General features: G+C 30.7%; 1 protein-coding gene across 1 annotated transcript; it reads right to left on the reverse strand.

Moving 5' to 3' along the window:
- Positions 1-9342: 9342 nt before the first annotated feature.
- LOC101205690 (beta-galactosidase 1) lies at positions 9343-15591 on the reverse strand. The gene is made up of 19 exons (XM_004146775.3): positions 15024-15591; positions 14714-14809; positions 14506-14618; positions 14323-14389; positions 14116-14208; positions 13828-13971; positions 13327-13415; positions 13091-13196; positions 12913-13000; positions 12392-12510; positions 12149-12313; positions 11820-11998; positions 11599-11708; positions 11276-11385; positions 11029-11139; positions 10821-10931; positions 10469-10674; positions 10031-10367; positions 9343-9947 (listed from the first exon to the last, which is right to left on the reverse strand). The coding sequence occupies exons 1-19, from the start codon at positions 15192-15194 to the stop codon at positions 9837-9839; spliced, it is 2526 nt and encodes an 841-aa protein (XP_004146823.1). The 5' UTR covers positions 15195-15591; the 3' UTR covers positions 9343-9836.
- Positions 15592-16431: the final 840 nt, after the last annotated feature.

The raw sequence follows: 16431 nt of genomic DNA on the forward strand, positions 1-16431 counted from the left end.
AAAGTATGAGGATGTAACTGCAACTATTACCATATTTCAATTTCTTTTAAATTATATGTTAGGAGTACGTTTATGTTCTCCAATTTCATTTAGAGAGACTAAATCTAAATTCTAGGTGTAGTAAAAATGTGGCTTCTACTTTATTATAATTTATTCTTTAAATATATATTTGTTTTGCAGACAAGTTTTGTGTAAATAAGTTTTAGAAAATAGTTACAAACTATTCTTACTATTAATTTTAGATATAAACAGTTAAGTTTTGTTTCAAAAATACTCTTATCGTTAATATCTTTTTAAAAAATAACTCCAAAATTTAAAATGTCACACCATATAGTGATTTGATTTTTGAGTTTTTATTTGTAAAAGTAAGTTTATAATGGCCTTAATTAAATATAGGGTTTAGAGTTATTTGAAAGCTTTTTTAAAATTTAAAAGTATTTTTTTATAACAAAATACTAATGTTTCCATTTAAAATTGATAGTTGAGTATTTCTAGTAACTCATGTTGAAAGTTTAAGGTGACACGTAATAAAAGAGTTTATGAGTTAGGGATGAGTACCGATATCTAAAAAATTAAATTCAAACAATCGAAATCGAATAAATCGATACTCGATGATCTGTTTTTGTGAAAAGCAGTAAACGATTGGTTTAAGAAAGAGATTTTCAAAAAACCAAACCAACCTAACCAAATTTATATCCCCATTGACTGAGCCCGATAGAAATTTAAAAATATTATATATATATTGAAAAGTGAAATTGAAAACCTAGTAGCCTACAATCTCAGGTCTTAGTTGCATAGAAATACTCTGAGATGAAATTTTATTGCTTTAACTTAGATATCGGGTTGTATACAATGCTCCGAGAAGCCCTGAGATAAAATAATTATTCCTTTAATTATTGGATATAGGGCCTGAGTGGCGACAAGATGACCTAGGATGAAACAATTCTATCTTTATTTTATTCGATCTTGGACATACATTTCCCTAAGATGCCTCAGAATGAAAGAACTCTTCTTTTAGTTATTCGATCTTGGGCTTTAACCAGCAGTTTGATCGATCAATTCAAACTGTTGGTGGTTGGTGGTCGATTTTTCCTCTTGTAAAACTGATCCCACTTGATCGATGACCACCGTGGTTAAAAATATTATGTATAATCTAAGATTAAACATATATTTAAAAACATATAAATAGATTTTATCCCATCAAATCCAAGTGTTTTTTTTTCTTCCTTGTTGTGGGGAGTGCAATAGGGAAGAAAGTGGGTATATATGTATAGATATAGATAGAAAAAGTAAAACATAAATTGAAAAACATTGAGGGGATATATTATGAGAAGAATTTAGGCGTAGAGTTGACAGCTCATATAATTGGTTAGCTAGCCTTGTTTGTGTCCATGTGCACTTAAGTTGCCCACTTTGACTTCCAACTGCAATACTGCAGCAATCTTCCCCTTGGCAATGGCGGTGTTTTTTATATTTATTCTTTCTATTTATTAAAAAACCCTACTCACTATCTTCATTCTTCTTACTTTCTCTCTAAACACAAATATTTCCCATTTTCAATTAAACCCTATAATAAATTGTTCACTTTCTTATTATTTTATGAATTGCATGTATTCCTACTAAATAAGAAGTGAAGTCCCAGTACTTATTCAATATATGAATGTGATATATATATGAGACTTCTCATCAAAGTTATAAAATAATTAAAGGCTATAGTTCTAACTAATTGATGGATAAATTAAGAGTTGTAATTAACATGTTGATGTTAGTTCTTGGAGTCATGTCTTTGTTGGTTGGTGTTTGAGAAAGGGCAATAGCCATATGCACATGGTCCATTTATAAACAAATAAAACCTCCACCAGGGCACTATGCTGCTACTGTAACATTTTTCATTAATTATGCTAATAACAGCACATAAATGTTTAGTTGTGAACCTCTTTGTTTTTCTCTAATACCTCGTGTCTTTTACTTTACACTTCTACAAGTTTTTATTTCAGCTTTAATATATACCTTGTTGAATCTTGTTTTAAACAATACTATGAGAAAATCAATCCAATCTTTTAACTTTCCGACATTAATCTAATCGTTATCTAAAATCTATCAAGTGTTTGCATGTAGATTTAAATTTATTTGTAGGCTATTACAATTGTTTTACTATATACATTAACAATTCATATATCTCTTAAATTATACATTTTTTTGCAATTTAACTCGATTGCTTTGCCAATCATATTTAATCTCTTTTGGGAGGTATCTGTCACCTCAACTTAATAGTTTAATGAATACTATTAAAAGGTTGAAGATTAATGGAAGTGGAAAACAATGAGTTTAATTATAACAATTTTATAGTTTGATCATAATAAATAATTCTTATAAACTTAGAGAGGATTTTGTACCTTTCCTAATATTTAAACTTTATACCATATCAGATGTGTGTAAGTTTAGGAGATTGATCTGTTAAATTGAATAAAGTGGGTGTGATCAATTACAAATTTTACAATTTGGGTCATGTTTTCTATTAATGTTTCATTAAAAATAAATTATATTTTGAAAGCTATAAAATAAATAATATTTACAAAATCCTTTCTAATTTTAGAATTTAACTAAAAATAAAAAGATTATGTTAGAATGTTAGGTAATAGTAAGAAAATTAGAAAGAACCAAACATAAAATTTAAAAAGTATAAAATGAAAAATGAAATCTACCCAACCAAAATATTACTTTTACATAGAGATTTCAAGTCCAAATCAATTTTGTAATTGGTTTGAATGGTAGATGTAGATAAAGAAAAGTTGGTGATTTCATCCCAATGTTCTATAATGGTAGCATTTTTTTCCTTCCAGAAATCCCAATTCTTTCCCATTACATTTAATCAAAAGGGCTAAAAATACAATCATTTTTTTAGGAGTTAAATAAATAGGTTAATGGCAGAAAAGTTTAGAGAAGATAAATCCAACATAAACTGGGTTTAGATCAAATAAGTCAGGTAATTTAATCAAAATAAAATCCATATTCATGTTGAATAGGGTATCTTAATTAAATTTCATTTTCAACTTATGACTTATTCTCCCCTCTACATTGTTCCATTTTTTATCATTGAGTTAACCCATGATCGTTGATAATAGAAGGAACCATTCAATTTAAACTAACTATTCTAGATCAAAACTATTCATATTAAATTGACTATCTTTCACTTTAAATTTGATAGTACTAATAAATCCCATCTCTTCTAGTTTACTGTATTATTAGTTAATTTAATTCCCCTTTCCCCTTTTTTGTCTAATATTAGAAAATCCCCATCAAGTAATTAATAAGCTTATTGAGAGCATTAATTTCCCTTCAAAGCATCTCTTAATATCTGATAAGGAACAAACAAAGTACTAAAAACAAGTAAGTTGATTAGGTTAAACTTTAACGTGGTAAGGTTATTATAATAATGCACCGTTTATAAGGTTATTAAAGTTAATTAACATTTTTTTTAAAAGAAAAATATAGAATTTTAATTAATTTGATGGGTCCCAACTCAAATCTTTCTGTTCAAAAGTCAATTCCATTTCATAATTAGATCTAATCTAACCTTCTTATTCATTATTCATACACATTATTTGTTTTTAATTTATAATCCCACTCTATTGCATGTCAATAATCATACATTTTATTTATAAATTGGATACATATATATATATATACCTAATCTCTGATTTACAATATCTATTTCATTACCTAACTTTCTGCTATCATTGTTATTTAATCTCTCCAACATTATAATAATTCATGTTATAGGTAAATTTCTACCAACCCTAACCCCCAATTTGTATTCTCTCAAAAAAAGAATAAATCCTTCAATTTTCTATTAGCTAGTGTGATCTATGAAAAGAAAATGAAGAGACCTAACTTCACCCTTCTACTCAAATTCTTATTTGTTGTACTTTTTGCTTCATAGGCATTAGAATGTACCTGACAAGTACCATATATACTATTGTGTAAATTGTTTTTCTTATTTTAGCAAGTACAATTCTTTTAGTTTCAAACAATTTTTACTATGGTTGGCACATAAAAATAAGATGCAGTATAATCTATTAGGCTATTGGAGACATAATTAATCCCAAAATCATAATTTAAAATGGTTTAAAAATATATGTTATGGAGACTTTGACTTATGGTTCCTCACTTGTACTTGAGTCTAAACAGATAAATAAGGTATTAGTATATTAGGATTGAATTTTGTAGTAGATCTTGAATATTAGATTATATTATATATTTGTAGATGATACATATATTTTATTCATTAAAAATATCCTGGCTGATATATATAATAGTCCATTTATTTATTTATTGTGATTATAGAAATGATCCTTTTAATATAAACTTAAAAAGTCCATACATATATTTTATTCATTAAAGAGCATGCAATGGGTTTTTTCGTTTGTTTTATTAAAAACTTAAAGCCGGTGGAAAAAGAGAAGGTAGTCAAATGGATTGAAATTGATAAAAGTTTATCCAAATTGAAGAAAATAAATAAAAGGTAAAAGTGTTTTTTGGATCCTAAATTTAAAGAATTATAATTAATTAGGTTTATTCATTTTCATCATTATTAAAATCAAATTTCAAATTTACTCGAACAAAAAAAAATGAATAGAAAGAATTTTACTATATTTTATAAATAGTTTTAATATTTTGTTATTTTTAAAAGTACCTCATCATTATGTTTCTTAATTAATTTAAAAATTGAGAGTGAGTATTTAATGTAAAATGTAGGATTAAAAAGTAAGAATCTTAAAACCTAATGAAACTAAAACAAAAACGAAATGTTATGAAATTTGATATACAATAAGGAAAAGAATTTAGTAATTAAATAAAAACTATACTTAAAGTTTAGTAATGTGTAATTATATAATTTGGAGGCTTTTTAATATGGACGCGGAAGGAAGAAGTGTTATTTGGATTAAATTTGATAATAAATGAGTAGGTTGAGAGTAGAGAGTGAATTAGAGTGGTTTAGGTGGGAGCTGCCCCCCTCCTCGCCAATTTGTCAATCCCATCATTTTCAAACACTTTCATTCATTTAATATATTTACAACCTTAACCCACCCTTTTTTCTTTCTTTCTTTTTCTTTTCTTAATAAAATAATAACAATCAAACTATTTATGATATTAACCTAAACTCACTGTATTTTATATTTTGAAAACGTAAGTGATAGAATAGAATAAAAATAAGTGGATCCAATTTAATTAACTATTAATTAATAAATAGACTTAATATGTGGTGGGTCCCAGATAATTAGGGGATGGCCCGTCAAAATTCCTCCATCTTCTTCTTCTTCTTCATCATCATCATCATCGTCAAAAAATGGTGTATTGTTGCTTTTTCATTTACATGTTTAATTTTGTACATTTTATTTTCTTGTTTGCACTTTCGAACAACTTGACTTTCAGTTTCATTCTAATTGTAAGTTACTTTTTCATGATCATTTTGTTTATTTGCATTTGGTATGTTTGTGGTTTTTTGCTCTAATGCCTACTTGCTTTCTTGTTCATATTTGAAATTTGTATATAAAGCTTAAATTCAAATACCATTTTTTGAGCAAAAGAATCCCAAAGATTGAAGACTTTATCATTGTAAGGTAGACTTGTGGCTTTTGCTTTGAGAAACCACCATTTTTGTTAGATACTTTATCTCCTGAGTTCATTTGTTGAACTAGAGTGTTTATCTTCATTTGTTAGATTTTAGGAACGGAGCAAATGAGAAATTGCAAAGAAACCCAAGCAACTCATCAATGCTTTTCCTCTCTTTTACTTTCATTGAATATAAGCTCTCTCTTTTGTTTTCAAGTCATTTTGAGTTAGAAAAATAAATGTGGTAGATTCGTAATCTAATTGTTAAATTTTGTAGTTAATTTGGAGTTGTATTTTCTTTTGCTTGTAGTTATTGTGATTCTTGAGTTTATTACCTGGGGAGATGATTATGATCATTTTTCTCCATTAAGTAGAGCTAGGTTTGAAAATAGCTAAGAGTTCATGTGAATAAATTTTGTAGGTTTTTTTTAATTTTTATTTGGATGAAAATCTCAATTCTTTCTCTATTTCAAAGTTTCAAAGAATTGAAAACTCTTAGCTTGTAATGCATTCAATATAATATTACTAAAACCAAGGTATGTAATATGATCTTGCTCTACTTCTTAATTATTTTTATACAGGTTTATTTCTAATATAATTAAGTAGCTAATAAATATATATATATATATATATATATATATATATATATATATATATATATATATTGCTTCCTTCTCTCACAAGATTTCAATAATTTTTCAAGTTTCAACAAATAATTAGAGAATTCATTGAAGAAGTTGTTGCTTAATATAATAAGTTGATGAATCTATCACTTCACTTGGTTAGTTGTTGCTTTATTATTATATATATACATATATGTGATGTTTCAATTTATTGAATGGGACATTGCAAAATGCTAGGTAATTAATTAAGCTCAAACTTCTTTTACAACTTCACATTCACTATTGCATATTAATTAAAGTTTTCATTGAAAATGACCCTATCTATATCTTGAAGGCTACATTGAAAATTTTCTAATGTCTATTAATTAACTTTAACTTTGGAATGATACGCTAAATCACTCCATTCTCTATAGTTGATTTCTTTGTTGAGTGTATTTTTATAATGTAGGTGGATAGAAGGAAGTTTTGGGTACGGATGAAGATGCAACTCACTTGGCCTTTGAGTTTTATATTCGTTACTTTAATCTTTAAAACTCGATGGAGAAACAACTTTGTTACTTTTTTTTTCAATGTATTAGACATAACCAAATGTGTTATGTAATTACAAAGTTTCAATTATGATATGAAACTTTTGATATTTTGATTTGAATGTATGAATACGATTTGCTTAATTATTATTAATTTTTATTCAAAAGTTTAGGTTGCAAATATAAAAAATAAAATAAAAGTAATAATCGAAGATATTTATATAAAAAAATTAAACTTCCAACAATCTTTTGCATCATTGAGACATCATATATAACTCTCGACGAATATTCTACAACCGTCGGGAGATCCCTAACTTCTAACATCGCATGTAAGTTGTTAGGAGTTATATATCAACTCTTGATGATTGATATTTGAGCATCGGACTTCGAGGATATGTGACTGTTTCAAAAATATAATTAATATTCAAACATGTGTATGGGTGAGTATGTGTCCCTTCCAAAAGTGTATTCAAAGGTGGAAGGAGCTCAAATATTTTTTAGAAAACTTGTTTCAATACTCTTGTTAAAGAACTTAGTTAATTAAAAACACATTTATTCTTTAGTCCCAAAGCTTCCTTACGTTTAATTAAAGAAAGAAAAATATAAATTGGGAATGAGAACTTCATACTAAAACAAATATCAACTGTTGGATAAAGAAAATGAAACACAACCCAATTGTAGATTCAAATATAGTACTTAATTCATTCTAAATATCAACCAGAAATGTTAAGTTTACAGAAATAACATCCCAACGGTTTGGACAAACATCATAAAAAAAATTATTCGAATATCATGGTAAATCGTGATCAATATAATTGATCTCTAAAGTGAAGATATATCTAACCACATTTCTATACGTGAGTGATTAAGTTATTTTCATTCTAAGTTTGTAATGGAGTCCAAACAAAACAAAATGGTAAAGAAATGAATGGAACTCAAATGGAATATATAGCAATATTTTTAAAAAATTACAAATATAGAAAAGTTTATCACATAAACTTGTATGATCTACAAGCAATAAACCACCAATGATATAAAGTCACAACGGTCTATTAACAATAAACTATTAGCAATAGACTTCAATTGTGGATAAACTTTACTTTATTTTATAAATGTTTTAAAATATTGTTATTTATGGTGACATTTAGATTAACATTGTTATATTTGCAATTATATCAAATATTTAACCTAAAGAAAACAAATTAAAATTTAATTATCATTCGATTAACTCAGCCTAGATTTAGTGAATAATATTTATGCATATTAAAGAACAAAAAAACTAATAAAAAAAAAATGAAATGTTTTAAAAAGTGAGGATGTTTCAAACTTTTTATCAATGAAAACACACACTAATACATACATTATACACTCATCTTATGTTCGGGTAAACTTGAAACTCAAATTGTACGTGCACGTAACTACGAGAAATTTGTGATATGAATAATTTATGAAAGTGTAAGTAAATGGTAAAAGAATATTATTAGCACATATATGCACACCCCAACCATATGCATTTAATATATTAGGAGAAGCATAAACATGACCCAAATGTGAGTAAATTCAACATACCTAACTCTCTTCCACATAAAAGAGCGTAGCATTAAAATCTTAGGCAGCAGCCACTACTAAATTCTTGTCTATATATACACACACACATATGCAATGCATTTCTTTTCCAACATTTATTACAATGATTATGACAATTAACCATTACACTTTCTTCATTGTAAAAAAAATGAATTCATTCTCTCAATTGAATCCATATATCCATTTAAATCTTGAACCAACTTTGTAAATTAAACTCTATACTAAGATTATATTTGAAAGCCATTAATATATCAATTATTACATATTTCACATGTAAATTTCTTTAGATGTTGGAATAATAAAATAGTTTAATAGAACTTATGCATGTATTATATTCACAAGTAATATTTTTAACTAAGAATTTAGTGGTGTCTTTTGTTTAACTTTTTAAGGGTTTAATTTTAAAAACAAAAATGGAAGTTTTTGGTAACGGCTCAAAATTTTTAAAAACTTTCAAAGTTTATTTTAAATAATTTTTATAAAAGAGTTCAAATAAAAATGGTTTCTTAAAAAAGAACATCTTTTTATCTAGTGAGTCCAAGTCGTTTGGAGCCTAAATTCAAAATTCATTTGGACCCTAAAATTGTAAGTCTCACTCAACGTGTTCATTGTTTAAAATTATATACTTGTAAAGTTTAATTAGCTTTTGAAAATGTGTGCTTTATATCAGATGTTAATTGACAATTGTAGGCTTTATCTAAAATCAACCAATAATATCAACTTAAAAAACCTCCAAATTAGTTACTGTATCAATTCCAACTATTCAAACCCTACACTTTTATACATAAAACTAATTTGGACTCATCATTACAATTTCAATTTCAATTTAAAATTCCAAATATAGAAATTACCCTCTAGGCTCTATCATTGGGTCTAAGATATTGTTTAACCTCAATTACTATCATATTCAAATCTTTAAACTCATAAATAAATGGAGAGATTTAAGAGGGGGAGAGACAGAGATTCCCAAACAATTACTTCTCATGAAGTTAAAAGTGAAAAGAGTACATAAAAGAGAGAGAGAGAGAGAGCTTTACAAACAATTGCTTCCCATGAAGTTAAAAATTATTAGAGAATACAGTTCACTAGAAGCAAGAAGCTTCCATTGTCTTTCAACAACTTAGGAAAAAGTAAACAACAGAAGCACATGGATTCAATAATTATAACCTCAATGTGCTTCCATGACCCAAACAAACCTCCAATAATTTCATTCCTTAACTTTTCTATAATAATAATATTGTGTGATTGGTGAGAATGCCAATCAAAAACAGCTAACTATTTACACATAAATCCCCACATCAAATATTTCCCAATCTGATCAAGACCTTTTCTTCCATCAGTCTGTCGTATATTTTGTACAACTTCACCAATGGAGAATGGCCAAAATGAATGAGTTTGTGTTTGCTTTCATGGATTCTTCACTTTCAACTTTAACCAAAAAAAAACTATCACTTCAACATTTAACTGAACTTCCATATATCCATTAGCTGCAGATGACTTCGACTGAGAGTTTCTTCATCACGTTTGGACATGGGTCGCCTCCAAACATCTCTGGCGCTACTGTTACAGTGCAGAAGTTCTGTCCGACGCAGGTCTGCGGGAATAAGGAAAGTTAGATATGAGTTGCAAGAGAAGTGACGTGGATGGATAGTAGAAAAAAAGCTAAAGGTTACTAACCCTTTGGAAAGCGTCGTATGAATGATGGGCGTGGCAGCTTCCCTCTCTGAAACTTCCACATTCACCTTCTGGGGTTCCAAAGCTTGCGAACTTGACCGATGAAATCTTTTGGCCTGGGCCACACGACAGGTGAGCTTTTGGCCTTAGGGGCTTGTTCACTTTTCCTGAGGATTGCATTTGCCAGTTCATAAGGGTTGGTTGCCATTCGTTGATATTGACACATACGCTATCTACATCTCTTCTAACTAGATGAATTCCATTCGGGTCTCCACCCCATTCTTCAAACACAACCAACAGATTTCCTGTCGGATTTAACCAAGAACGGGGAACATGGTACCTAATAAAACAGATGATCAAAGAGCAATTAGTTTATCCATGTTTGAACTGAAGACCTTCAAAAGTAGATTTGAGAGTTCATTTTGGAATTTTGTTGCCTACCATCTCTGAGACGCTTCGCCGCAGTTACTTGAGCACTTCTTCTCGTTGTATGTACCAGTATAATCACAGGAACCACAAGAACCAGTTGATTTGTAAGCAGGCCAGTAGCGTCCGAGGCTCTGACCATTTAACCATATTTGCCCTTTCCCCATACTACCCATATCTAATGCTAAGGGCGAATTTCCAGCAGGGGCATTGAAAGTAGTCTGAATAAAAACACGTCAAGATATGTAAGTGGCATATTAAAAGCCTAGTACGACTAAATTAGCTCTTTTGGTTTGAGGAAGCGACAAATGCAAACATTCCCAAACAACCACAGAGAATTACGAGATAAGGTTAAAACATAAGTTACCTTAAACCATGTCAGTGGTTGCTTCTGAGCGACGAGAGATCCCTGAATCCATTCGACAGATGAACTTCCACTGAGGGAATGAAGACTCATTGCTTCTCCATCCAAACCAATCTAATTGACAATGTGCAAAGATGGAAAATGTTAGACATGGTGATGCTGCATGGAACACCAAACAGTTCTAGTACAGTATCAAAAACTTAGTACATACCTTATAAGTCCATTTCTGCCAGGTCAAGTCCCTTCTGCCCTCATCGAGACCATTCAGATTAACTGGGCCAAGAATGCCCGCATTCCACATTTCAAAATGTGGACCCACATTCTGAATCATATTCCAAGAGATAATAAAGTCAAGGAGCAATTCACGATCATAATATTTCATCATTTAAATGACCAAGTGAGAACCAACAAAAGCATTAATTTCCATTCTAAGCCTCTGCCAACAGAAGAAAACTCACCGGGAGACCGACAGCGATACTTAGAAGTGCAATTTTGTTGTTCCCTGCCCTTAAGTTCACCCCCCTGCTAAATGTTAGCTTTGGGAAGTCTAAACTTCCATAAGCAGTTCCTGTAAAAGGAAAAATATATTTGAGTTCGAGATAAATCTTGATCATGATCCTTTCATTCTTTAAGATATGTTGTTAAGAAATATTAATGGAATATACATTCACAGTTAAGTAGTGTCATCTGTTATAGAAGATAAATTTACGGTCATTCTGAATTCTCCCACTTATATAACTGATGAGAAAGATGAACCTTTAATCAATAATATTATACACACCTGCTAGTTGACCATTGACAAAAACGTGCATAGCATGGCCCGCTGACAAGACTGTAAGAACAGGATACTTCCCACTCCTCAAAAATCCTTCATTAGCATCAATGTGTACACTGAAAAGAGAGATTCACATATGATTAAATCTAGAATCCGATATGATTATCGAAAAGCGAACGAGAAGAAAAGGTTAAAAACAAAGAATTGTGCAAGTATGCATCACTTACTCTGTGGTGTACCACAAGTAATCAGTAGCATCTCTTGTAGTATTTATCTGTTCCAGCAACCCCACTGTAGTAAATGCTTTCTCATTGTAAGAGGCTGGCTCTTCATTGTATGCTTGCCATGAGAAACTTTCATGCATTGGAACAGGGGACATCTTCATTATCGCAGTTTGGGCACCGACCTACACACAAGAATTTGAACATATCCATTCAAAATCTTTTATGCTGAACTAATACAAATGCAATATTAAGCTTTTAGTTATTTCAAATAAATTTCCAAAACTAATGCAGACTTAACATTTGACAATTTATTAGCAGAGTTTTCGCCTTACCCTTGCAGTATTGAAAACTGTATTTTTACAGTCTGGAAGAATGCTAATAGACCAAGGCGGAATGTTGTAGTGCATGTTACCAAAAGCCACCGTGGCATACGATCTTGGGTTGTAATTCGAGAGGAACGCAGCACAAGCACCAGATTTTGATTTGAATACATGGGCCTATAAGAATATTGAATTTAAGAAGTTGAGTTTTGTAGGTTCATCAACTAGAATTTGCAGATAAAAGAAAATGCTCACCTCTTGATAATTCCCGAGTCGTGTCACAATTGGATCTCCAGATACAAGAGCTGGCTCACAAAGTTTAATTGCTCGATTCAGATCTTTTAGATGACCCCATTTAGGTTGCCTCAATAAGCCTGCACTCAGAGTCAAGTATATATCTCTCAGATGGATGGTTCTAGGGTACTATTTTAGGATAATGTTTTGGTATACAATCCATGATAGAGACACGATGGAAGAAATTATTTTAGTTCCTAAGGTGGAAGTCCCTTTCTGATATATTACTTCAAAAATCGGAAAACGGAGTCCATTCTTGTCACTACCAAAAAAGAACTTGTAAAACGATGTCACTCGAAGAATACAGCACAGGGGACAAAAATTATTTTTCATTTTAATTTGAAAATCCTTGGTTGTCTCCTTGCAATTGTGAAGGTGAAATAATTGAAGCACCAGCTCTCCAAACATAGCATATGATACAAGATATAAAAACTAGTAGTTTCATAAAGATGTAACACCAAGTACAAACATTTTGAGCTTACCGTATTCATCAATAGGAGCATCATAATCATAAGAAGTAGCGATGAAGGGACCACCAGCAGTTCGTCCAAAATTCGTTCCACCATGATACTAGAAAAGTAACAAAAATGACTCAAAATCAGTTGATTGATTAAATATATTCTTTATAATTAGCAAATGCAGCCAACAATGAACCCGTACCATGTAGTAGTTAATTAATGCTCCTCCCTTCTGAATGAACCTTGCAACAGCAAAGGCCATGTCTTCAGCTGGTCTATGAGGAACCGCACCTCCAAACTGAGTAAACCTGTAATAGAAAAGAGAAAGAGAAGACGAGTACAATTAGCCAGAAAGTAATAGATTCTTTTACTATATCCAAATGTGCCTGCCACATCTTGCCATAGATGAAAACATGATATTAAAGAATGACAACTTACCATCCAGTCCATGCTTCAGTCCACATCTTGGGTTTGTAAGCTTTGTTTGGAGAGAAATAATCACAATAGAAACCATTGCAGGTGTTAATCTGTTAGAACCAAAACAATATACTTAGCTTAGTAGTTATTTGTATTCCTTACATTATGATTAACTAGCAGCACACAGAAAACATTAAAACAATGACTTAACAACTTTTAGTAAAGTGACATCAGAATCTTTAATAGATGGTGACAATGGAAGCATATATTTTTTCTACAATTAACAGAATCCGAAGAATGCAATAAGAAGTTTAAACAGGTTTAAAGCGTTCGCATATGTCAAAGGAAATATAATAATACAACAATCAAACAAACAGACAGAAAAACAGCGAGCATGATCCATGTGCAAAGCAAATGATTATTAAATCCATTTCCAATCAGTGTTTAGACTACCAAACAAGACACGTGAAAGATTTAAAGTAAACATTGAGAATAAGAAGAAGAAGATAAGTTAATGCTTACAATAGGATCTGGGGCATCATCTTGCTTGCACATGACCCATGGGACACCAGTACCAAGTCCCAAAGCCATTTGTGCGGCCCATTTTGAGTACGCTTTTCCTGGTGCACCAAGTTCATATTCCATAGGTCCATATTCATTCTCAATCTACACCAAATGATGAAAAAGAAAGATGCTTCATTACTTTACTGAGTCATTTCATGTCAAGGACAACTTTAAGAAAAAACAAATGCATTCAGAAAGAAAAGAGAATCCATCTATCTTATCGGTGCAAAGTTTTTTGTTGCTTACCTGAGATAAAATTATAGGACCACCTTGAGATTCATATAACCTCTCTGCTTTCATCATATTCACTATTTTCCTGGTAAATCTTTCCATTTGGAACTGGGTTGTCCAAAACCAGAAGAGAAAATTGATTTAGAAAAGAAAAAAAAAATCAGAATCATGTGACAGTATACAAAAAATGATATCTCATATTCAAAACAGCAAAACACTTACCTTGAAAGGGGCATTATCCGTCCTGAAGCTGATACCAGGAATGTACTTCAGCCAAACAGGAAACCCACTGAGATAATTAATGAGAGAGCATTTGATCAATTTCTAGAACTTTATGGTTTTTTATTATATTATTTCTTCTTCGAAACATTTAGTAACAAGTAAACTTTGGTAAAGATGCCTTACCCAAAGTTCCATTCAGCACAAACATAAGGACCAATCCTGAGATGAACATAAAGCCCAGCTTGATGCACCAGCTTTACAAACCTAACCAGATCATAGTTCCCTTCAAAGTAGTACTGCAAGATGATGATTCAAAATTTCGGTTGAGTTTTCTATACTAGAAGAGGAAGAGAGAAAAGGAAATTTGAGTGAAAATATAGTCGTCCATTACTTTGCCAGGTTCAGGTTCATGGCCATTCCAGAAGACATAAGTCTCAATCACATCTAGGCCTCCTTCCTTAGCCTTCTGAATAAGATCTGGCCACATCTGTTGGAGCCCAAAAAGAACAAAATTCCAAAATAAGTAAGAAAGCCCAGAAAAAAAAATGAATACATGCAAAGGAGAAAAAGAAAATGTATTCATTATTTTGATGGAAATCTATGAATGCACATCTGAATAGGCATCAAACCAGAAAAGAAGAAGAGAAAAAAGAAAAGAAACAAGACATATAGCACAGAATGAAGCACATTTAAAACATGACCTCAGAAGTGCTTCTTGGATAGTGAATAGATCCTGAAATGAGAATCCTCCTGTGCCCATTAATGATAATAGCCTTGGAATCATAAGAAACAGAGGCTTGAACAGAAAGAACACCAAAGAAACACAAAAAACCCATGATCACATTCCACATTTTGAGGTTCTCCAGCTCCATTTGCAGGATGAAAACAGAAGAACAACCCCAAACCCTCAAAAAGCTTGGAAGGAAGCAAAGGAAATGAAGATAGATGAAGGGTGTTTTTGTGTTATTCTTCTTGTTCCTTTCCCCCAGTAGGCGCTTTATTCTATGCTTGTGTAATTAGAGATTGTGGAAGGGGAAAAAGAAAATGGTAGGAAAAACAAAAGGAACCCAGCTGGGTTTGGGTTGGGTGAGGCCTTTTGTTACAGTAACTCTACTCTATTCTATTTCTCACCTCACCTTTTCTTCTTTTGAAGAGAAAATAAAAAATATATAGTGGGGAAATTTATTAGAAAGATTAGAGAGCGTGTGTTTGTATGAAGTGGGTTTTTGGTGTTTGCATTAAAGAGAATGAGTAGTCTTTTGTGAAAAATTGAAGATGCTCTTGAGCTGCTTTTAAAACAACTCCAAAATGGAGGAAGCAACTCTGTAGGACCGTCTTCTTATTTGCCCATATACTTTCAACACTCATCTAATCAAACCAAAATAGAACACTTTTTTTTGTTTTCATTAATTTTAATTCAATTCAAGATTTAGTCACCCAAATGGTACTGCTGTTACTTGATCAAGGTGAACATATTTCAACAAAATTTAAAATTGAATTTGAAAATACAGATATTAAATTATTAATTTGAAAAGTTATTGTGTTGATATAAAAAAAAAATGTAAGATTACAAAGATTCTTGTCGAACTCAATCCCTATGCTAATTGATAACAACCGGGTTTCATTCCTACTTTACCGGCCCATTACTACTCCTTTTCTCCTTTATGCCCCGCCTCACCTTCTCTCAACTATCAACTCAATATTACTATCTTCTCCATTTTCCTTTTTTTTATTCAAAGTTATTCATTCTTCTCATGACCCTCCAACTTTTCTTTGTTCCCTTTCTTAACTTAAACAACTATCAATTTTTTATTTTTTTAATAAATTAAACGATTTTTTTAAAAAAATAAAATTGGTTAAATAATAGTAGTGTGTGTGTGTGTGTGTGTAGGTTGTCCGAAGTAATTAAGAGGAAGGCTATTAGGAGTTATAGACCGTGGGAGAGTGTAACACTTTTCCAACCCAAACTTTGACTATCTTTAATAATGAATTTTTATAGCTTTATAGTTTTTATAGGCATAATAATAATAATAATACATTAATAATATACTTCTTTTTAGGGTGTAGTAATAATGCATAGTTTGAGGTAGGGATTATACTATACGTGGG

Source organism: Cucumis sativus, chromosome 3 (genome assembly GCF_000004075.3).
Source record: "Cucumis sativus cultivar 9930 chromosome 3, Cucumber_9930_V3, whole genome shotgun sequence".
NCBI lineage: Eukaryota > Viridiplantae > Streptophyta > Magnoliopsida > Cucurbitales > Cucurbitaceae > Cucumis > Cucumis sativus.